The sequence below is a fragment of the Hypanus sabinus genome, chromosome 1, assembly GCF_030144855.1.
Source record: "Hypanus sabinus isolate sHypSab1 chromosome 1, sHypSab1.hap1, whole genome shotgun sequence".
Classification (NCBI taxonomy): domain Eukaryota; kingdom Metazoa; phylum Chordata; class Chondrichthyes; order Myliobatiformes; family Dasyatidae; genus Hypanus; species Hypanus sabinus.
Genome location: NC_082706.1, coordinates 167,188,197 through 167,212,762, shown reverse-complemented (window position 1 = coordinate 167,212,762; position 24,566 = coordinate 167,188,197). Strand labels below are relative to the sequence as shown.

The window sequence follows — 24,566 nt, the reverse complement described above, 5'->3', positions numbered from 1 at the left end:
GATTAGATTATACCTTATTTTCGTGATAGTTTGATTGAATCATACAGCATGGAGCGACGATACTGTCAGAACTGCAGCCGTCGTGCACTGGCACCGCACCCCTCCTGCTGCAATGTCTCCACACCTGCCCGCCAGCTGGTCAGTGTTGCACCCTTCACCTATGCTGAGCTGACAAACCCATCTTGTGGGTGCTCACCGAGCTGAATCCTGTAACTGCCCCCCGATGAAATAAGTCTCCCCCCCAACTTTACTGACCCCTCTGCAGTTACTGGATTCTTGCCTTGTTTCCAACCCCACATCTATGGGGCTCTTCACCATTTTCTGCCTAGCTGAGACCTTTTCCCCTCAGAACCAATCTGCTGACTGATATCCTTCCCTCATCCCAGTATTCTTCCCTTCTTCCCATTACGGTGCTGATCTTTCTCCGGATCCCAGAACTGAACCCACCTCCCATTACCGGCTGCTCTGCCTGACCCTGAGTACTGCTCTCCCCAGGTAACTCCTCCAGTCATGGAACCTCCTCTCCCCCAAAACTGATCACCCAATGCAGAACCACTCCCCCCATTACGTTCTCTTACCCCATTCACTATTCCCCTGATCCCGCTATCCACCTATACCCCTGAAACTGACACCCTTCCCCACTGACTCTCTCACCAGAGGGAAAGCCACTGTGAAAGAGGCTGTCACTCTAGAGTGGGGTTGGACAGCCACTCCGATAGCCCCAGGTCTACAACCTCAAGAACCATCAGAAAGACACCATTATCTCTTGAGACATACAGGTGCCGACTGAGAACATGGAACAGTATAGCATAGGAATAGGATGTACAGTCCACAATGTCATGTCAACCTAATTATATTAATAATCAAATGCCCAAATAAACAGTTCCCTTCTGCTCACACAATGTCCATGTCCTCCTATTTCCTGTTTGTCCCTGTGTTCCGATGCTCATCTAAGAGCCTCTTGAACACCTGTATTCTATTTGCCTCCACCACACCTCAGGTACTGCATTCCAGGCACTCATCACTCCCTCTGTGAAAAAAACTTACCCTCACATCTCCTTTGTATCTACCCTCTCTTGTCTTAAATGCATGCCTTCTGATATTAGAGATTCCAATCCTAATAAAAGTAGTTTACTCTATCTATTCTTCATATAATCTTATAAACCTCCAGCAGATCTCGCATCAGCCTAAATCGCTCCAGGCAAAACTACACAGCTTGTTCAACCTCTCCTTATAGCACATATCCTCTTTCAAGGCAGCATTCCTGGCAAATCTCTTCTGTACCCTCTTCAAAACCTCTTTATCCTTTTTATAATGGGGTGACTAGAAGTCAATGCAATACTACAGATGTAGTCTAACTAGAGTTAGATAAAGCTGCAAAGTAATTGCTTAACTTTTGAACTCAGTTCCTTGACTAATAAAGCAAAGTACGATGTATATCTTCTATACCATCCTGTCAACCTGCGCTGCCACTTTCAGGGAGCTGTGGGCATGGACTGCATGACCCTTCTGCACATCAACACTGCTAACAGATTTGCCATTTACAGTATACTGTCCCTTTACGTTTGATCTTCCAAAGTGCAACACCTCACATTTGGCCAGGATAAATATCTGCCATTTCTGCAACTGATCCATGATTTGCTAGCCTTCTGTACCCTCCATAGCACCACCAATCTTTGCATTGTCTGCAAATTTATTAACCCATCCATCTATGTTTTTATCAGGTCATTTATATAGATGTCCCAGCATTGATTCCTGTGAAACACTACTAGCCACAGACCTCCAGACAGAACAAGTCCCATCAACCACTACCTTCATCAATCATTTTTGGCACACATCAAAAAATTCAATCAAGTTAGTAAGACATGACTTCTATGTTGATCCCGTGTGTCTTAATCTTATAGATGAGCCTCCTATGAGGGACCTTGTCAAAGACCTTACTAAAATCCCTGTAGACGACATCAACAGTTCTACCTTCATCAATCACTGTTTGCAGCTCATCAAAAAATACAATGAAGTTAGTAAGACATGATTTGCTCTGCACAAAGCCATGCTGATGGTCCTTAATTAAGCTATAGTTTTCCAAATGTTCATCTCCAATAAATTCAAAATGTTCTCAGCAAAACCAAGATCTTTATTTTTAAATGATTTACCACTCTTTTCATATCACATGGCAATTTAAAAATCAAACATGCATTATTATTGTGCAGTTATTTGATACAGGTGTGAGTACTTGTTCATTTTGCATGTTACTGATCCTTTTTAAATTCATTATTTCAAAGTGTAGAGGTCATGCTCATACGTAATTGAGTCTTAGGAAGTAGTAGTGGATACAATTTTACAAAATTTGATGCTGATGTGGGAACTACAGAAACATTTTTATCCAGTCGACCGTAGAGAAAGTTAAGACTTTCTTCAGTTCTCCTCTCCTAGTGGCCTCAAATACACACCTCAAATTCAGCATGATATTATCTGTTTGAAGGACAATAGACAATATCTTCAGTGGGTGTCAGATCCAAATGTTCAGAGGACATTATTAACATTATTTACAGCCTTTTTTGAGCATACACATACATGCCTTTGATTCATCGGGAGGACTTAAAGAGAAACTTTCTGAAATGTATCTTTCCTCAGAAATGTGTCCTTCTCTGTGAATACTTAAAAAGTGTACACTCTTCAGGACTTGAATGAGTTTGCAATGGATTCTACAAATAATGTGATCACAATGTAGACCAGTGACAAGAAATTCTGTGTCATTGTCCCTGTTTTTCTCTCAGTCATACATAGTACAATATCACATTCCATCTCCATGGTTGAATGGAGCTAATCAGCCGGGCAAATAGAAAACTACGAATGTGGCCTTGTCTCCAGATTGAACATTCACAACCAAATACAATCTTCTTCACTGAAAAAAAATGGCTGTAGCCATTTGCAGAGTAGTTTGTAAAATACCTGCAGTGAGTGTTAGGCTTCTGAACGCAGGCTTAGCAATGTTCCTTGGATATTGTTGAAGAATCTTCATCATACATTGTGAGCAGCACTCTTCTAGTATAGAATTAGTGCAAGTGTAACACCCATCAGATCCTTAGACAGCAGTTTTGTGCCTAATGCTGCATGAAATAGTTAAACTCCTGGAGGAACTTGATGCTGCTTTTGCAATCACTATTTCCACCATTCTTTTCCTACTTGGCATATGGTTCACATTCCTTGTTGAGCTGTTCTCAGGAGCCAGCCATTTTGATTTTAACTATCTCATGCGGAGAAAGAGTAAATTTAGAAATTTTTCTCCATCGGGTATTTGCACCTGAATCAGACAATAAGGTAGTAATATGTTTAAAGACATCAAATAGTTATCTTAACTTTTTATGTTGCTCCATCCTGATCATCAACAGCATCACCAGTTTCAATTTACTCTGAAACTAGCATCTAATAGCTCCCAAACGCTCACAACTAATTAGATTTAACTGATGAAATGTAATAGAGAGCAGAACAAGAACATCACTGAACACAAAATCAGTTGCCAAATCCATTTCAAAATATCGCCACAATGCTGGAAAAATTGACCTCATTCTTTATTGTCTTTATGGGATACTTTCTGCAATAAGTGTACCTCCTTGTTCCAGCTGACAGTGACATTGTTGCACCATGCCCAGTAGAGTCAGATGGTAATCCAAGCCTTGCGTGCCACGTGAGCCAGGATTGAACTCCTGCATTGTGACTGGTCTTCGTTGTTTCAGCTGAAGAGGAGTCCAGCAAGGAGAGTCAGCCAGTTGGCTGGGCAATCACCCTGAGAGTTATGATTGAAGACTTGGTGTGCTTGGTTACATTCAGATCCCTCTGGTAACTGCCAGCTGAAGCTGGTGGTTGCATATCATGGCCAGATTTCAGTATTCAATGATTTGGATAATTGGAGTTACTGATTAACTGAATGATTTGGAGTTTGTAAGAATTTTGTGAAGGGCGGTGGGGGGCTAATCAGTATAAGGTAACAATGGCAAAAATCTGTCATTTTGAAGTCTTTCTATATTATCCTCATCAGATTTTGCTGAGTGTGACGCCTGTAGCTCATAATTCCAGTCTAGGCAATATTGACACTTACGGGTTGCTGTAGACAACTGGCAGATGCCTCAGTAACAATGTTGTTAAAGGAATAATCGTAGAGCAATTGAGGAAATATTGAATCATTGCCTTTAAAACCCTTGTCCTGGTAGAGTGGTTTTGCGTACTAAAACCTTCATGGAGGGAAAACCCATCATAGTTGAGGGGAAATCCACTGGATCAGCACATATAAACCATATTAGGAAGTTATACATGAAATTTTATCTTTAAAAATCAAAGGTTGCACTGAAAAATATTTGTGTTTACTGAGCTAATGTTCAAACACCTGTAGAATACTGTAGCTCAATTCGCAAATTATAGAGTGGATATATAAAGTCACTTGAGAAAAGGAATGGAGCGCTATTAAGTATTCAAAAGAGTCTAATGACTGGAACTAACTCATTTGTATCAAGTTCTAACACCAATTATTTTAATGGGGTTGCAAACTTGTTTACTTCAATGCTTTGCAATTTCCAGGGACAAATAGCCAAATTCATTCTGTAACTAGTCTCATAATATGAATTCTATGGCAATTATTATTGTCTAGCCTTCTCTTGGGTAACATTTCATCAGCCTGGCTGTGAAACTCTTCACAAAATGAAACAAAGGACGTAGAGAAGTCCTTGGGGAAGCATTGTAAATATTGATGCATATTTCAACAGAATTAAGTTCTTGGGAATTACAGTAAGTGCAGACTTAGCAATAATGTTTCTTACTCGTGTCTTTCTAAAGTTTCTTTGTATACTTTGGGATTTTTATGAAATCAATACTGTTGGAAAAATGAAAAGTGGAATATAAGATGTAATTTTAATACTTACTGGTTAGTTGTTGCATGATTTCATGTCTTTTTATATTGTTTGCAAGACACTTTTGTATTCACAGTATTGATATTTGACTTTACTCTGAGTTATTAATGAACTCAGAATCTTGCCTGCCTGTTTTGCATGTTGGATATTTGGAGTCAAGGTCAACAGGATCTGCTGGATGTCTCATCTATTACGACAACAGACAATAGTTCCTGCAGAGTTCACTAATCTCTGTAGGAGTGTCTGTAGATAAAAGTGTGAGGTTAGGACCAGACTATAAAATAGCCACGTTGTCATTTAAATGAGTATTTGATTGTATGTGATGAAGGACATAACGTCACTGCAGAGGAGACTTGGTAGAATGTTGCTTGGGATGAAATGTTTCAGCAATCAGGAGGGGCTGCATAAAGTGGGGTTATTTTCCTGGGCACGAAGAAAACCGAAGGGTGCTTCAAAGAGGTACATGAAATTATGGGGGTAGGTAGCGTTGAGAGTGACATATTTTTGCTCATGGCAGAGGTGTCAAAAATTAGAGCACATAGGTTTAGGAGAAAGAGAAAGAGTCTTAGAAGGGATCTGAGGAGGTCTTTCATTCAAAGGATAGTTTAAGTTTGCACTGTGGTGACAGATATACACAACATTTAAAAAGTACCCAGATGAGCACTTGATTCACAAAGGGATAGAAGGATACAGGCTGATTGGTGATGAATGGGATTAATAGAGGTGGGTAATTGATGGTCAGAATGGGCTTGATGGGCCAAAGGGCCTATTTCTGTACTACAATACTCGATAACTCTTTAACTCAAAATGTTACATACTCTTTAATGCAAAATTTTATATGAGATTTAATGTCAAAGTCTCCAGTTTTTAAAATTAATTTTTTTGCATGCAGGATTAGGCTTCTGCTTGCAATCTCAATTCTTTTAAGTATTTTAGACATTTGTTAAATTACCAGAATTTGATATAGTGTTCTTGAATGCAGACACACTGAATTTTAGTAGCAGAATCAGAAACCATTGGGCTACAATTTAATGAGGAACTACTGGGAAGCATTAGTAAGCTGTTAAAGTAAGTCGTGGCGAAAGGGTAGAGAATATCAGCAGAATTCCTTCAATTTGGAAAGAAGTTCATATGGGCTCATGGTATTAGGTGTACGTGTTGAGAAAACCCCAGCACTATCTCCTGAATATTGCTGATCCCATGCAAGTGACTCTTAACTCCTACTCCAACATCAAAAGTAATTCATAAAGATTGCAACATAGGAAAATGATGTTTATTCATGGATCTTCAATTTTAGTCTTCTGGTAATTGTGGATATTCATGGAAAATATGGTGTGAAGGGAATTACTTTATTACAGCACTTTGACTGACTCTTCTCACATTAAATGTATCGGAAATAGTACATTGGAAACATTGTTTATCAGCTTATTACAGGACATCCCTGAATAACAAACAGGTTCTGTTTTTACAAATGTCATTTCTCAGAGTCAGAATCAGGTTTATTATATTTTTTATTTGACATCAAATTTGTTATGTTGTTGGCAGCAGTGCAGTGCAAAGACATAAAATTATTATAAATTACAAAATGAGTAAATAGTCCAAAATAGGAATAATGAGGTAGTTTAATGGACTGTTCAGAAATCTGATGGCTGAGGTGAGGAAGCTGTTTCTGAGTCATAGAGTGTGGCTTCAGATCCTCAAACTCCTCCCTGATGATAGTAATGAGAAGAGGGCCTATCTCAGATGGGAAGGGTTCCTTCTTTCTGAAGCAGCAGCTCTCGAAGATGTCCTTGAAGGTAAGGAAGTTTATGATGGAGTCTACGACCCTCTGCTGCCTCTGGTGTTCCTGTGCATTGGTTCCTCCAGACCAGCCGGTGTTGCAAACAGTCAGAATACTCTCCACTGTAAATCTACAGAAATTTGCATGAGCCTTTGGTGACATACAAAATCCTTTTAAATTCCTCATGAAGTAGAGCTGCTGGTTTGCATTAATGTGTTGACCCCAGGACAGAACCTCTGAGATTTATATACCTAGAAACCTGGAGCTACTTACCCTTTCCACAACTGACCCCCAATGAGGACTGGTATGTCTTCTATCGACTTCCCCTTCCTGAAGTCCACAATCAGTTCTTTGGTCTTACTGACGTTGAGTGCAAGGTTGTTGTTGCAACACCACTCAACATCAGCTGATCTATCTCATACCCGTACACGTCCTTATCAGTATCTGAGATTTTACCAATAACAGTAGTGTCATCTGCAAGTTTATATTTAATGCTTGAGCTGTGACTTGCTACACTGTTTTGAGTATACAGGGTATAGCAGTGTGCTAAGCATGCATCCCTGTGGTGCGCCAGTATAGATTGTGAATAGAGAGGGGACGTTATCACTGATCCAGACTGACTATCAACTACAATGAGGAAACTGAGAATCCTTTTACAGAGGGAAGTAAAAGACCTAGTTTACAAGCTTGGTGATCAATATTGAGTGGATAATCGTATTGAACGCTGAACTTCAATCAATAAACTGCAGCCTGGCATATATTTTGCTGTTCTCCACATGCTTTAAAGCAGAGCGGACAACCAGTGAGATTGTCCATGAGATTTTGTCCAGAAGATGGAAAATACACAAATGTTATTTGATATCCATTGTATGTATAATGAATGGCATAAAAAAAATCACATGACTGATAAGAAAGAACAATTAATAAAAATGGAGAGACAGGCAGACCGACAGAGAGGAAATTATTTCTACCATTTAAAGCAGCAAACATGTATATGTACATCAGATATCAGAAATTATTAATATTATGTGGGGTTGTTCATATTTAAGGCCGTCCACAAGTTGGGCACCTGTAATCTGGGCATGGACTGTATCAGTTTGCTCTCGACATGGAGCCAAGCACTCCGAATGATCAATGTCTCAATCTTACTCTTTACTTGTAGGGACCTGCGATTTAACAGGATTAGAGAGATTCCTGCAGGAGCCTTTAAGAAGCAGAAGAACCTGAACACATTGTAAGTGATTTCTTTTCATGGCTTATTTACCTAATTTTATCCTTTCTGTCACTCAATCATATTAACTGAATAAATTAATGTTGGTCAAAGCTAATTAAAAATGCTCCACTGTCCTTCAAACCACACAGAACACTGAGTATATAAAATATACTGAGTTTGCAGTTGGCATATTAAAGGACTTCTTAATATATATTTGTCAGTTGAAATGCATAAAACTGATTTTGGCAATATATATGGAAACCAAAAATATAATAACTAACAGAAAAATGAGGAGTCAAGGTAATGACAATCAGAGGAAAAATCACAGTAAATTAATATTTATGAACTACATGGACTGATTTATTCTATATAATCAGTCCTTTTTGTCATTCTATAATCAAAGTGTCTGTTATTTGTGTTACTTGTTTCCCTGCTCTCTACTCTATACTTATGAAGGTGGATGGAAAGCCTCCTCCTAAATCTCTACCAATGAGAAACGTTATCTGGCCATTAGAAGTGGTGTAAAGATAGCACACAGGTGATATACAGGCAGCTTTCGCACAATCTTTGCAAAATTGGTCTCATTTTTTTAATAGATCTTAAGGTGGCAGGTATACCTTGTTATATCCGAGCTCTGTTTTCCCCATTTTTTCTCTCTTTCCCCCTTCTGGATTTATTGTTTGATATGATCAAGTATAGGGTGAGTCACAACTTTCCCCAGTTCAATATTAGAAAAATGTTATTTGATTTCCATCATAATCTTTATACTCTTGCCAATGATTCCCCGCTTGTCCCTGGCCAATCTTTCAGAATGAAGTAATACATCATAATGTATACATTCTCTACAACCCAAGCTGAACTTAACATCCTATTTGCATATAGTCCAAGTCAATGTGAAATAAAATCCACAACTTTTTCACCAGTATGACCACTTCCTTTCTGCCCACTCTGCCAATGCTTCCACCTCTCTGGGGTAAAAAAGTCTGAAGCCATGTGCTTGTAAGAATTCAGATATGAGAATTTTGTTATCCATGTGCCAATGAGTTCACCTTTGTTCATCTCCCTGGTACTTGCACAAGCCTACTGTATAACATAGGTATTGTGTGCGACCTGTGCTGTAAAACGTGAGAGGGAGATCTGACACTGGCCCAAAGGGGAATATTTGACCACACTGGAAAAGTGGTGAATGTTGCGCTGACCTTCTAACTTGCTCCAAGATCATTTTAATCCTTCCCTCCCACGTGGCCCTGCATTCTATCATCCGTGTGCCCCTTGACACAGTATCACATCCTCCACATAATCCTAGGAGAAAAAAGGAAGAAAGCTAAAAAGTAGGAAGATTCAGCAAGAAATCAAGTGTCAGCCCTTTTGAAAATTCTCTTGCAATTGTAGGAGAAAAAGCAAACCAATCTACCATGAGTGAGAAAATCTGCCCTGAAATGGAAATGCAGATAGTTTTAACATCCAATTAGCCAAAATAATTTCATGTTATTACAAGCTGGTTTGTGAAAGGAAATCCCAGCTGATTGCCTTATCCTATTCCCCCCACCCCCCCAGTAATTGCAACTCAGCTTTGCTGCCTGCAGTTTATTTTATATTATTGTTCACTAGGGTAAGAACAATATCAGATCTATCAAACAGATATCGTTTATAAAAGGCAGGAAACACACAATCAATAGCAGTAGAATAATATATCAAAGGTCATATCATATGATTTTTAAAGGTGAATTAACATTCATAAATGCTACCTTACAGTTATTGCAATGGAAAGAGTGCTGAGGAGATTCACCCGGATGATGTCCATATTACAGTATTGCAATTAGAAGGAGAAACTGAGCTTAAATTCTTGGAGGCGAGGATGTCAAAGAGTAACCTGATAGACATGTATAAAGTTATGAAGAGTATAGATAGGTTATATAGGAAAATCTTTTTTCCAGTGGTGATGTCAAATCAAGAATGGTGATATTGAAGATGAGAGCCAGGAGGCTTAGAGGATATCTGAGGAGGAATTACTTTTCACAGAGAGTGAAAAGTACTTCCAGTTTAAGATGGTGCCACTGAACTGGGCAACAGCTGAACTGGGCAAGTCGGAGATGGAGTTGGAGCAAGCGATTCAGAGAGGAGTCGAGGCAGAGCATTTTTGGTGCCCATCCACATAAACCAGGAGTGAGATTGGATCTATTTAAACACCAAGACAAATTAGAAAGGGCAAGAATGGCTTTGGGCTGGTTGGTGAGGTCTAGGCCCTGAGTGTATCACTGGCAGAGTCTGGGTCCCAGTGCGTGGCATGATCCGGTGTGTGGATGATTTAAACGCCAGCCCAGATAGACTGGAAAGGCGTGCATTGCGGCCAGAGGCAAGGGTTGGGCCGATTCTGCTTGCTCTTCTGCGATGTTCACTCCTCTCTCCACAGTGCCGAAGCTGTGAGACTGCTCTGGTTTCTACGCACTTCATGTCTGTGAACTTTGCGGTGATTTGCCCTGTTCCATGATGAAGTGAGACAGAGGCTAGGGGCCTACTCTGGCTGCTCCAGGATTCCAGTGAATGGGCTCAATTTTGTTTGGAATGCTGTTGCTTTCTTTTATTGTTTGTATAATTTGTGCTTTTTCCCCCTCTCTCTGTACATTTAGTGATGTTCTGTTTTTAATTGGGTATTCCCCTGTTTATTACTTTGTAGCAGCCTATAAGCAGAAGACTATCAAGATTCTATAATTATACGTACTTTGGTAATAAATGTACTTTGAATCCTTGAGTGGTTAGAGTCTGGAATGTGCTCTCTGAAGATCTGGTGGAAACAGATACTATCATAATATTTAAGGAGCACCCACACTGATTTTTAACCGATCCGCTTTTAGTATTGTAAGCTCAGCAGTTAAATGCTCCATCTGCTCTGATGCTGATGTTGGCCTGCAATCTCTGCCAGTAAGGCAATAGCTCCATACAGAACTTCTGGTATTAACCTCCTTAACTGTGAGGAATTTCAGGATTTCCAAACTAGCATTTGCAAGCTTCTGTTCAGTTAACTACCAAGTTTAGCTGTATTGTGAAGCTGGTCTCCTCAGTGAATCCAGTTGCATAGTGCTAGGTTTCTCCAAAGGTAGTCATTGCCGAAGGGTGGTGGTGGGGACGAGCTCCCACTGCTAAACAAATGCTCTTCGTGACGTGCATCTCAAGCAGCCTCTGACAACCAAGCCCAACTCCTGGCCTTCATGTGTGGCATAGTTCTTATACCCGGTGGAGCTGTTCTCACTGACAGGAGAAGGGGCAAAGGCGGGCCAACGGCACCTTAAAACCAGTCGCTCAGGGCAGATGGGGCTCGTTAAGCATGGATGGTAGCTCAGCTAGGAGAGGGAAATCTCTGATTTCAAACTTCCGCTACCTTGTGGCTGTACCCGCTCACGGGAAAGGCTTCGGGAGTAAACCCTGAGGAAGAATCCGGAGTCGGAGTCCCGAAGGCGGCTGACTGCTGTACCCAGCATCGGCACGGCAACTCCTGCGATGCTGCTGGCAGCAAACTGTATGGACTTTCGTCGTTCCTTTGGACCTGTCGTCAGCATGGAGAGGGGGTCCCACTGCATGGGCAACAGACGGACCTCCATATCAGTTCTGCCCTGACTTGCACCCTGGAGAGGGCACTCCAGGTGACTACCAGAGGTGCAGTACCTATGGTCGACCGTGACCGACGGAGACCACACACACACACACACACACACACACACACACACACACACACACACACACACACACACACACACACACACACACACACACCAGAAAATGGATCAGAACGACTTATGACTCTCCGCCTACACACCAGTCACGGCCCAGTATCTCTCGTCAGTGTGTATACCCCTACATTGAACTCCACTTCTGAGGCAAAAGACATGTTCTATGACAAATTAGAAGCTGCTGTCAGGAACATTCCCAGTAATGAGCACGTCGTTCTCCTTGGTGACTTCAACGCCAGAGTGGGAGCCGATAACGATTCCTGTCCGTCTTGTCTTGGCCACTTTGGAATTGGCAAAATAAATGATCGGAGGCAGCATCTCCAACACCATCACACTGAGCAAAGGGGGCCCCCCAGGGTTGTGTGCTCAGTCCACTGCTGTTCACTCTGCTGATCCATGACTGTGCTGCAACACACAGCTCGAACCCCATCATCAAGTTAGCCGCTGACACGACCGTGGTGGGTCTCATCGGCAAGAACGACGAGTCAGCTTACAGAGAGGAGGTGCAGTGACTAACAGAGTGGTGCAGAGCCAACAACCTGTCTCTGAATGTGAACAAAACAAAAGAGATGGTTGTTGACTTCAGGAGGGCACGGAGCAACCACTCTCCACTGAACATTGACGGCTCCTCGGTAGAGATCATAGCAAAGAAAGCCCAGCAGCGTCTCTACTTTCTGCGAAGGCTGAGGAAAGTCCATCTCCCACCCCCCCCCCAATCCTCATCATATTCTACAATTCTACATTCTATGGATAGTGAGGTCAGCTGAGAAGATCATAGGGATCTCTCTTCCTGCCATTGCAGACATTTACAATACACGCTTGCGTCTGCAAAGCAAACAGCATTATGAAGGACCCCACGCACTACTCATACAAACTCTTCTTCCGACTGCCATCTGTGAAAAGGCACCAAAGCATTCGGGCTCTCACGACCAGACTATGACTTACCCCAAGCCATCAGACTCCTCAATACTCAGATCTGGATTGACACCAATTTACTGCCCTGTACTGTACCTATTGTCTTGTTCATTATTCATTGTAATGCCTGTTCTGTGCACTTTATGCAGTCCTGGGTAGTTCTGTAGTCTAGCGTAGTTTTTTTTCTGTGTTGTTTATATATAGTTCAGTGTAGTTTTTGTACTGTTTCATGTAGCACCATGGTCCTGAAAAACTGTCTCGTTTTTACTGTGGAAACACGAGAAAATCTGCAGATGCTGTAAATTCAAACAACACACACAAAATGCTGGTACAACACGGCAGTGCTTCTCCCTATAGATGCTGCCTGGTCTGCTGTGTACAACCAGCATTTTGTGCGTGTTCTTCATTTTTACTGTGTACTGTACCAGCAGTTACAGTCAAAATAACAATAAAAAGTGACTTGATGACTTGAAAGGTTGAAAGAGAGCTGAGGTAAGTTTTGAGTAATTTTACATATTTGCTGAAAGTCATTGAGTTAAGTTACACTTTTTAAAGTATTAAATGTATTTAAATTTATTTTTATAGTATTTAGATATTTTCTGATGAGTTAAATTGTTTTTGTGTTTATAAATAATCAATTCTGAACATTTTTGTTATGAATTTCATTTTTAGCAGTGTCTAAAAGTTTATGAATTCCAGAGACGTGCATGACAGTTGGTTCAGCTTGTGGTATCACTACCTATCAGGGCATTTCTGTGAGATTTACAATCAACATGGTTTCCTGATTGGAGACTTCCTTATGGTTACGAATGTGTGACAGGTAGGAAAGCAGTAAATGCCTGTGCTACAGTGCCTATAAAAAGTATTCACCGCCCCCCATCTAAGAAGTTTTCATGTTATATTGCTTTACAACATTGAATCACAGTGGATTAAATTAGGCTGTTTTCTAACAGCCATCAACAGAAAAAAAAAACTTCCTTTTCAAAGTGATCTAAACTAATTACAAATATAAAACACAAAATCATTGATTGCATAAGTATTCACTCCCTTTAATATGACACACCAAATCATCACTGGTGCAGCCAATTGGTTTTAGCTATAATTAGTGATCACCTGTGTGCAGTCAGTGTGTTACAATTGATTGCAGTAAGAATACACTTGTATCTGGAAGGGCCAACTGCTGCTGGGTCAGTAACCTGGCAAAAGCGACGCTGTGAAGATAGAAGAATACTTTAAGCAACTCTGTGAAAAGGTTGTTGAAAAGCACAAATCAGGAGATGAATCCAAGAAAATTTCCAAGTCACTGAATATCCCTTGGAGTACAGTTAAGTCAATCAAGAAATGGAAAGAATATAACACAGCTGTAAATCTGCCTAGAGCAGGCTCTTCTCAAAAACGGAGTTCCTGTACAAGAAAGGGTTGAGTGCTGGAAGCCACCAAGAGACCTATGACAACTCTGGAGCAATTGCAAGCTTCAGTGGCTGAGATGGGAGAGGTAACAGCTGTTGCCTGGGTGATTCACCAGTTTTTGCTTTATGGTAGAGTGGTAAAGAGAAAGCCCCTGTGGGGGGAATTCACATGATATCTTGGCTTGAGTTTTTCAGAGGGCATGTGGGAGACTCTGAAGTCAGTTGGAAGAAGATTCTACTGTCTGATGAAACCAAAATTGAACTTTTTTGGCCATCAGACTAACTATATTTGGTGTAAACCAAACACTGCACATCATTAAAAACACACTACCCCTACTGTGAAGCATGGTGGTGGCTGAATCTTGCTGTGGGGATGCTTCATTGCACCAGGCCCTGGGAGGCTTGTGAAGGTAGAGGGTAAAATGAATACAGCAAAATACAGGGAAATCCTGGAGCAAAACCTGATGCAGTCTGCAAGAGAACTGTGCCTAGGGAGAAAATCATTTTTTTTTAAGCACGGCAATGACTCCAAACTTAAAACCAAAGCTAAACAGGAATGTCTTAACAACAAAGTTAATGTAACAAAGTTAGTGGCCAATTTGGAGTCTAGACCTCAATCCAATTCAGAATTTGAAGGTGGACTTGATAAGGGCTGTTCAGTCACAATGCTCACGCAATCTGACAAATCTTGAGCAGTTTTGTAAAGAAGAATTGTGGAAAAATTAGTGTCCAGATATGCAAAGCTGTTGGAGACCTACTCACACAGACCCCAAGGCTGTAACTGCAGCCAAAGGGGCATCTACTAAATACTGACTTGAAGGGGGTGAGTAATTTTGCAATCAATTATTTTGTGGTTAATAATTGTAATACATTTATACCAACTTGTAGAAATTTGTTTTTACTTTGACACAAGAGTCTTTTCTGTTGATCAGTGTCAAAAAAACCAAATTAAAACCACCGTGATTCAATGATTAAAGCAATAAGCATAAAACTTCCAAGGGAGGTGAATACTTTTTATAGACACTGTATGTCAGGTGAATTTCTGGGTTAATTTGATTATATGAAACCAGTTTGGTAAATCTTTTCATATTGTATATGTTCCCGTGTCTTGGTTGGATATGCATTTTGCTTTTAAGTTTTAGTGGGTATATTTCCACATTCTTGTATTCTCTTACAGTACATTACCTTCTTTTTATTGACTTTGTTATGTTTGTCAAGCTCTTAATCAAACTACTCTGAGCAATTACATTTGAAAGAATCAATCCAAATTAGAATCACATCAGTTACATGTTGTTACCAAATTTCTGAATTTTAATTAAGATATGTAAAATGGTGCGGTGGAATATCATATGATACCAAAAATATGAAGTTGTACAATTTGTTAAGGTAATTATCCAGATCATTATGATTTCAGTTTTGATGTAATTCTATGGAACAGATCAAGCTTTTGATTATTCAGCTCATCTTCATTTTTAGTTCTGCATACTACAAGACAAAAGCTGGGAATATGCTAGGCACTATGCTCAGTACTAATTTCAGAGTTTATTAAGCTGAGGAGTTGATTCACATCTCATCCAGACTGGAATATAAGTAATACTTCGGCTGGAGAAGGCAGCAACCCCATTCATTTGACTAGGGCGGGGGTCGGCAACCCGCGGCTCCGGAGCCACATGTGGCTCTTTTACCTCTGTGTTGCGGCTCCCTGTTGCTTTGGGAAATAATTGGTCTTTTGCAGCATCCACGCCCATGGGGGCCAGGTTGAGGGAGGCTTAAAAGCAAGGCTGTTTAGTTCAAATAAAGTTATTCGACTGCAGTTTACTGACTGCGTGAGCACACCGCTACAACGTGTTTTTATCGCTATTAATATACGTCACCACTGCCAATACCTGACACCCGTCAGTGCGCGATTTCTTTAATTTTTCGATCCAAGGTAGGCCAACTATGGAGAATTCTAAAAAAAGAAAAGTGACTGAAGAAAACAGAACGTTTACTGATAAGTGGACAGATTCATTTGCTTTCACTGCTGACGAGACTGGTTTACCGGTATGCTTAATGTGCAATGAGAAACTACCAAACAACAAATAGTCAAAAATCGCAAGACTTTTCCAGAATAAACACGCAGCCTTTGCTCAAAAATATCCGGATGGAGATGAGAGAGAAAAAGTCGTTTCGGAACTGATGCGGAAGGTTGATCTGAGCAAAAATCATTTCAAGCAATGGATGAAGTCCGGAAAACCAACGACATACGCTAGTTATATTGCCGCTCAGGAAATAGTCAGGCACGGGAAGCAGTTTACAGATGGTGAATATATAAAAGAATCTTTCATTAAGATTTCAGAACATCTATTCACGGACTTTAAAAACAAGAGTGAAATTGTGCAGAAAATCAGGGATATGCCCCTCTCTGCAAAGACTGTCAAAGACAGAACCATAAAAATGGCAGAAGACATCACAAGACAGCAAATTAAAGTCATCAATTCAGCTGTGGCCTACTCGATTGCCTGTGACGAGTCTCAAGACAAAGGTGATATTGAACAAATAGCGTTGTTCTGCCGGTATGTAAACTCTGCCGGGCCACAGGATGAACTGATTGAGTTGATACCTCTAAAAGACCAAACACGGGGGGAGGACATCTGTGAGGCTCTCTTGAATTGTTTAAGAGCCAAAGGAATAAAGACCACCCACCTGGTGTCAGTAGCTACTGATGGGGCACCGAATATGACGGGAACGCACAAGGGAATTGTGGCTTTACTGCAGAAGTCGCTGGACAGAAAGCTGCTGATTTTTCACTGCATCTTGCACCATGAGGCACTGTGCGCTCAAACATTTCCTCCGGAATGCACAGAAGTAATGGATGTTGTCATTCAGATTGTCAATAAAATAATGGCAAATCACCGTCAATTCCGTTTGTTACTGGACGAGCTGGAAAGCGCATATTCTGATCTGCTGCACAACAAAGTCCGGTGGCTGTCCAGAGGGGAGGTGCTGAAACGCTTTGTCGCGTGTCTGGAAGAAGTGAAAACTTTCCTGGGCAGCAAAGGGCTGGAAAAGCTACACTTCACGGTAAACATGACAGCACATCTGAACACGCTGAACACAGTTCTTCAGGGGAAAGGACGTACAGCCCTACACATGTTGGAGGAGTTTTGGCATTCGAGCGCAAGTTGACAGTGCTTGCCAGAGATTGACAGAAAGGCACTTTGTCTCACTTCCCCAATTTGAGAGAGTTCAAACAAGGTCACGACATGAGAAGTTCGGAGTATTTACATTCTGCAATCATTGCAATGCAAACATCGTTTGGGAAACGCTTCTGTGAGTTCAGAGAGGGAAAAAACACATTATCCTTCCCGGTCACTCCCCCAAGCATCGATTCATCTCTACTGAATACGACTGCATTGGCAGGTGTGAGTAAACCTGATCTTGAGATGGAACTGGCCGAAATAGCCGACAAAGACATATGGGTGTCCAAGTTTAGACGCTTGACAGCAGACCTTGAAGATGTTGCCCGTCAGAAGGCCGTTCTTGCTCAGAATCACAAATGGAGTGGTATTGAAAATCTCCCTAAACCGGACAAACTTGTGTTCGAAACATGGAATGTTATCCCCGACATTTATGTAAACATTAAAAAGTATGCGCTTGGAGTACTGTCGATCTTTGGATCCACATATGTATGTGAGCAGGTGTTCTCCAACATGAACTTTATTAAAAACAAACATCGTGCACGCCTCACAGATGACAGCTTGCGATCCTGTGTAAAGATGAAGGTGACATCATACAGCCCTGATGTGCAGATGCTGTGCGCTGAGGTCCAGGAGCAGAAATCCCATTAACCAAGTATGATACATATTTTAATTGCCTATTATTTTAGGAATATTCATATTTTTTCATTGTTCAGTGAAATAGTCCTTTGATTTTTCAGGTTGACAGCTGGCTGACGTTATTTTTGGTTTGCTGCTGGCGGAAAATTTAAGTTCAGCGTTTTTCATAAATAAAAGAAGGACTCAAATAGACGTTGAGTATTTTACTTAAAAGTAACCTTCAACCCAACGTCTTTTTTTCGGAGTTCAAAATGTTTTTGTTGCATGCAGAAATGTAATTTCGTTTTCTCTGCAGGAGTTCATCAATTTCATAAATGCAACACATTACAGTTTGTTTATACATAGCATAAAGGCAAAAAAAAAACATTGTATGCAGTGTTATTTCATTTTAAATGTCAAACGGGTTTTGCGGCTCCCAGTGTTTTCTTTTCTGTGGGAAACGGGTCCAAGTGGCTCTTTCAGTGGTAAAGGTTGCTGACCCCTGGACTAGGGTCATAAATCTTTGCTTTCAGGAATAAGTTTAAATGTCTTTTGTCTAGACTGCCTTTTGTTTTTTTTTGTTTTAATTACCATATAGGCAGCTTATTTCATTTTTTAATTGTTTTAAATTGTTAGCTTTTGGAATTAATTAGCTCCATTTAAAATTGATGTGAATGTCTCTCAATATAAGGGACATCTTTAAAATAGAAGTGTCTTTGGTGGCAAGTTGTCAAAGGTTGTGTTGGCTGTCAAAGGGATAAGATTTGTGGATCCACTGTCTAAGAGCTGGTCACCACACCTCACAGCTGGGTTTTGGAATGGAGGCTTTCAGTACAATAAATCTCATAGGGCTATGAGGTATTAGTTAGGAAACTGAAATTTTATGGGAGGTGGGGTTGGGTTAGTATATGTGTGGTGTGGTCCAGCTTAAATAGAGATTCAATTGCGCAGTAATATCACACATTATCATGGTAGGTGAAATAATTTGCTCCAAATAAAACAATGAAAAGCTGTGGAATATTGTGATCTATGAATGTAAAACATGCACATCTTTTGGTGAGATTTAATCACCTTCAAGATTATTCCCAGACAGTGGTGCTGGGAAGCAGTTTGATTGTCCTGGTTAAGCCCAGAGTTAGATCTCTTTTACCAGCCTTGAGAAATCAGAATGCAGACGGAAGCAATGAACACATGACATCTACCATGCCACTTAGGCACAAAGCAAGTGGCTGCAGAAGTAAATTATTTGGGGGCTATTATACCACATAATGTCACTGGTGTCAGAACATGTTCAGAGGCCTTAACTTAGTTTCAGCAATATTCTACAATAGAAATTTATCTGATATTATACAATTTCTTTCATGTACTCTCCTTGCCTCCCAAAGAAATCTTGCATTTGACAAGTGTAGAATGTGTGTAGAAGCTGTGTGCCTGATTTCCAAACAATTTGTGTACATCAGTTTACTGGAAGCTTATGAAGTAATTTCTTTCTTTTTGAGAAATTGTATTTAAATTTGAAGTCAATTTATGATTAAATGTTTCTGAATATTTGTTCATGTGAATGTCGTTAAAGCATCATTAAGTTAAAAGAAAATATTCCCAGATGCATTTTTTTTGTAGTGTTTGTTTCATATAGGCAGTTAAATTAGTTCCCTCTACTATTGCACACAGTATGGTGCAGATGTTTCAAGATCAGATACAATCTCTTGAAATTGCAAAAGAGCATTAATAGGTTGTACCTTTTACGTGAATTCATCATTGTATCAGTTCAGTGGCTCAAGCCTTAATTAAGGTAGCAAACAAGATATTTCTTTAACAATTCAATGAGATCTATGCCATATCACTGTATGTGGCATTTATTGGGAGAAGCTCATTACTAAATGCAGCAGTTAGTTCAATCTCCTGGGCATTCAGTTTATATTGCTCCATTCCCACACAGTCAGATTTCTACAGGTTAAGTTATTTGATCTGAAATATGGTAGCAATATACAAAGTTAGAAAACAGCATGCAAGAGCAATTGGGAAGTCAAAAGAAAAGATTTAGATAACTTTTTGTTTTCACAATCAAAAATCACTTAACATCTGACCACCTACTGATATGTATATAAAATATAGAAACATTCATCTTTTTCCATGTTCCAGCAAAGAAAAACTGGGGGTGGGGGGGGGGAACAAAAGCTTTAGTGTATCAAGGCTCTAATTCTGCTGATGGCCAGTGTATATATTGTCATGAGACTCACCTCTAAAGTTTATAATTGAGAGAACTTTTTTCTTGATCATCAAAAAGTAAGAGATTATGGTTGCAAGAGGAGAAGCAGTATTCAAAATGCGTGCTGCAGATCAGTGGCAAGATTGTGAATGCTTTATTGTGGGTAGTTTTGTTGCATCTTCAAGCCATGAAAACATTGTCAATAGATAGTCATAAAATCATAGAAAAGTACAGCACAGGAAGAAGCCCTTTGGCCCATCTACTCCACGCTTTAACCATTTAAACTGCCTACTCCCATCATCTGCACTGGGACTATAGGGATTCATATCATTACTATCCATGTACCTATCCAAGCTTCTCTTAAACGTTGAAATCAAGCTCGCGTGCACCACTTGTGTTGGCAGCTCATTCCACGCTCTCTCAACCTGCTGAGTGAAGAGGTTTCCCCTTGTTTTCTCCTTGAACTTCTCACCTCACCCTTAACCCATAACCTCTGGTTGTAGTCCCACCCAACCTCTGGATAAAGCCTGCTTGCATTTATCCTATCCATACCTCTGATAATTTTCTATACCTCTATCAAATCTGCCCTCAGTCGTCTTTGTTCTAAAGAATACAGTCCTAACCTATTCAATCTTTCCTTCTCACTCAGGTCTTCCAGACCCAGCAACATCCTTATAAATTTTCTCTGTACTCTTTCAACCTTGTTTACATCTTTCCTGTAGGTAGGTGACTAAAACTGCATAAAGTACTCCAAGTTGTCTTATGGTCTTTGGTCTTAAGTTAGGCCTCAGCAAGGTCTTGTACAGCTTCAACATAACATCCCATCTTCTGTCTTCAATTCATTGATTTATGAAGGCCAATGTGCCAAAAGCTTTCTTTATAACCCTACTACCTGTGACACCACTTTCAATGAAATATGTATCTGTATTCCCAGATCCCTTTGTTCTACCACACTCTTCAGTGCCCTACTGTGTAAGACCCACCCTGTCTGGTCTTGCCAAAGTGCAAAATTTGCACTTGTCTACATCAAATTCCATCTGCCATTTTTCCAAGTGATGCAGAACCCTCTGCAAGCCATGTTAGTTTTCCTCACTGTCCAGTACAGCCCCAGTCTTGATGTCATCCACAATATTGCTGATCCTGTTAACTACATTATCATCCAAATCATTAATATAGATGACAAACAACAAAGGACCCAGCACTGATCCTGCAGCACACCACTAGTCACAGACCTCCAGTCAGAGAGGCAACCCTCTACCACCACTCCCTGGCTTCTCCCACAAGCCAATGTCTAATCTAATTTGCTACCTCATCGTGAATGTTGAATGACTGAACCTTCTTGACCAACTTCCCATGCAGGATCTTGGCAACTGTCTTGTCCATGTCCTTGTCTTGCCTCATCCAATTTCCTGGTAACTTCCTCAAAAAACTCTATAAGATTGGTTAGACATGACCTATCATGCACAAAGCAATGCTGACTATCCTCAATCAGTTGATGTCTATCCAAATACTTGCATATCTGTTCCCTTAGAATATCTTCTGATAACTGTCCCACAACAGATATCAGACTCACTGGCCTGTAATTTCCTGGTTTCTGTTTAGAGCCATTTTAAACAGCAGAAAAAGTTTAGATATTCTCCAGTTCTCTGGTACATTTCCTAATGCTGAGTATGTTTTAAATGTCTCTGCTATGGTCCTGGCAGTTTCTGCACCTGCCTTCCATAGGATTTGAGGGAATACCATTTGTCAGGCCTTAGGGATTTATCCACACTAATTTGCCTCTGGGTAGCAAACACATTCTCTGTAATCTGTACAGGCTCCATGACATTTATGCTGGTTTGCCTCACTTCTATAGACTCTGTATCCTTCTGAGTAAATAAGGATGCAAAGAATGCATTTAAGATCTCCCCCATCTGTTTTGGCTCCACACTTGGATTACCATTCTGGTCTTCGAGAGGACCAATTTGGTCCCTTGCAATCCATTTTCTCTTAACATATCAGTAGAATCCCTTAGGATTCTCCTTCACCTTGGTTGTCAGAGCAATTTCCTGCTTTCTTGTACCTGATTTTTATCTTAAGTGCTTTCTTGAATTTCTTGTACTCCAGAAGCATCTCAGTTGTTCCTACTTGCCTATACTGTTATGCACATCCTTTTTTTCTGTCTTAACCAGCGTCTCGATATCTCTTGAAAACTAAGTTTCCCTACACTTGTTATTTTTACCTTTTATTCTGACAGGCACATGTAAGCTTTATAGTCTCACTTTCCAAGTACACCTTTATCAGAAAACAGCCTGACCCAATTAACACTTGCCAGGTGATTTCTGATACTATGAAAATTGGCCTTTCTGCAACTAAGGATCTCAATCCATGGACCAGATCAATCTTTTTGCATATTTACTTTGAAACTAATGGCATTGTGGATGCCATTGGATTCACTGGATGCAAAATGTTCTCCTGCACAAACTTCTGTCACCTGTCTTGACTCATTCCCTAATAGCAGATGCAGCTATCTCATCTCCCACATTGGGACTTGTACATGTTGATGAAGGAAACTTTCCTGAACACATTTGACAGCTAGTCCTTTTACAGTATGGGATTCCCAGCTAATATGTGGAAAGTTAAAATCACCTACTATGACAACAATCTGTGATTTATTTACAAATTTATTTCTCAATATCCTAGGACTGTTAGGTGGTCTGTAATATAGCCCCATTAATGTGGTAATACCTTTCTAAGTTCCACCCATAATGCCTCACTAAGCTGGTGATTAATTTTGATGAGTAATTTGCTAAATGCTAGAGATATTTTAAAGTAGTGCCATTTAAAGCTTTGTAATGAAATAGTATACATTACTGAAAAGCAAATGAAGAGAAACAGTACAAAGAATAGATTAGTGTAGAATTAACATACAGTTGGCTTTAGTTGTTGCAGTTGATTCAAAGCTGTGAAAATCTTACTAACTTGTCAATGAAAGATAAGGAACAGAGGCAGTTCAGTATATTTTTAAATCATGAAGCTGCAAAGACTAAGAATATGTCATGATAAAAGATTTTGAAAATGTATCACTGATTGTTTTTCCAGACCCTTACTAAATTTTGTTTGAAGAAAACATCATGTAAAATTTAATTTACTATGAAACAGCAGATCACTTTATGATAGCTTACTGTCTGTTTCCATTGCTATGTTAGTGGTGACAAATTATTTTGTTTTGCCAATGTGATTAGGCTGCCACAAATTTCAAATGGGAATTGTCTTGAAAAGCATATTTGGAGTGGTAATATCATCTCATTGTTTTACCACCTCCAGGAGGGAGAAAGAGGGTTATTTCCTTTCTGATGTAACCTTTAAAGTGATATGGATCTTTTGCACGTATCAATTAATAGATGTCTGAAGATGTCACCCACTGGAAAGGGCTTTGAAATCCTCCAAGCTTTACTGCAACTCCTTTTGCAAGTTCATAGGAGAATGCATCAAAGAGTCGTGATGAAATATGCATGAGGGTAGGTGGCAGAGGCAACCAATGCTGCCTCCAACATTATGACATCCATCACACGATACAAGAAATAATTTATTGGCCCCAGGAAGACAAACAAACTCAATTTTGATAAACCTATCATAAGCAAAGTGAATATTAAAATGGAATAAGTGAAATACATGCTCGGTTTATACTTCTCTTTAATCTTTACTCTTTGACATTAATTAAAGTGGGAGTACTCGGTATGTAATTGGAACAGGAAATTCTAAAAATACTCCACAGGTCAGGCAGTTCCTGGGGAGAGAGAAAGAAAGGGTTAATATTTCAGGCTGATAACTTTTTCTCTGTGCAGTATCGACTGTAATCACCAAATGTTTGTTCTACCACTGCATTAAGACCATAAGATATAAGAGCAGAATTAGGCCATTTGGCTTATCAAGTCTGCTCTGCCATTCAGTCATTTGTTTTTCTTCCTCCTCCTCAACCCCATTTCCTAGCCTTCTCCCCGTAATCTTTTCTGTCATGTCCAATCAAGAACCTATCAATCTCTGCCTTAAATACACCTAATAACCTGGCCTCCACAGCTGCACGTGGCAACAAATTCAACAAATGCACCACCCTCTGGCTAAAGAAATTTCACCACATCTGTTTTGAATGGACATCCCTCTATCCTGAGGCTGTGTCCTCTTGTCTGGACTCTCCTACCATGGGAAACATGTTTACCATATCTACTGTGTCTAGTCCTTTCAACATATGACAGTTTTAATGAGATCCCTTTTAATCCTGGAATCATCGTTGTGAACCTCCTCTGGACCCTCTCCAATGCCAGCACATCTCTTCTAAAAGGAGCCCAAAACTGTACACCTTAATGAAGGTGCGGTCTCACCAGTGCCTTAAAACCTCAGCATCACATCCCTGTTCTTTTATTGTAGACCTCTTGAAATGAGGGCTAACATTGCATTTGCCTTCCTCACCACTGACTCAACCTGCAAGTTGACCTTCAGGGTGTTCTGCACAAGGACTCCCAAGTCCCGTTACATCACAGATTTTTGAATTTTCTCACTGTTTGGAAAATAATCCGCACACTTATTTTCCAACATTATGTTTCATTTGCCACTTACTTGCCCACTCTTCTA

At 40.2% G+C, this 24,566-nt stretch overlaps 1 protein-coding gene across 2 annotated transcripts in view; it reads left to right on the top strand.

Moving 5' to 3' along the window:
* Positions 1-24,566, top strand: part of LOC132399901 (peroxidasin homolog) — a 479,222-nt gene that overhangs the window by 136,773 nt on the left and 317,883 nt on the right. For both annotated transcript variants that reach the window (XM_059980804.1, XM_059980814.1), the window contains exon 2: positions 7,847-7,918. In XM_059980804.1, coding sequence (XP_059836787.1) covers positions 7,847-7,918 — 72 coding nt within the window. The remainder of the gene's footprint in view (positions 1-7,846; positions 7,919-24,566) is intronic.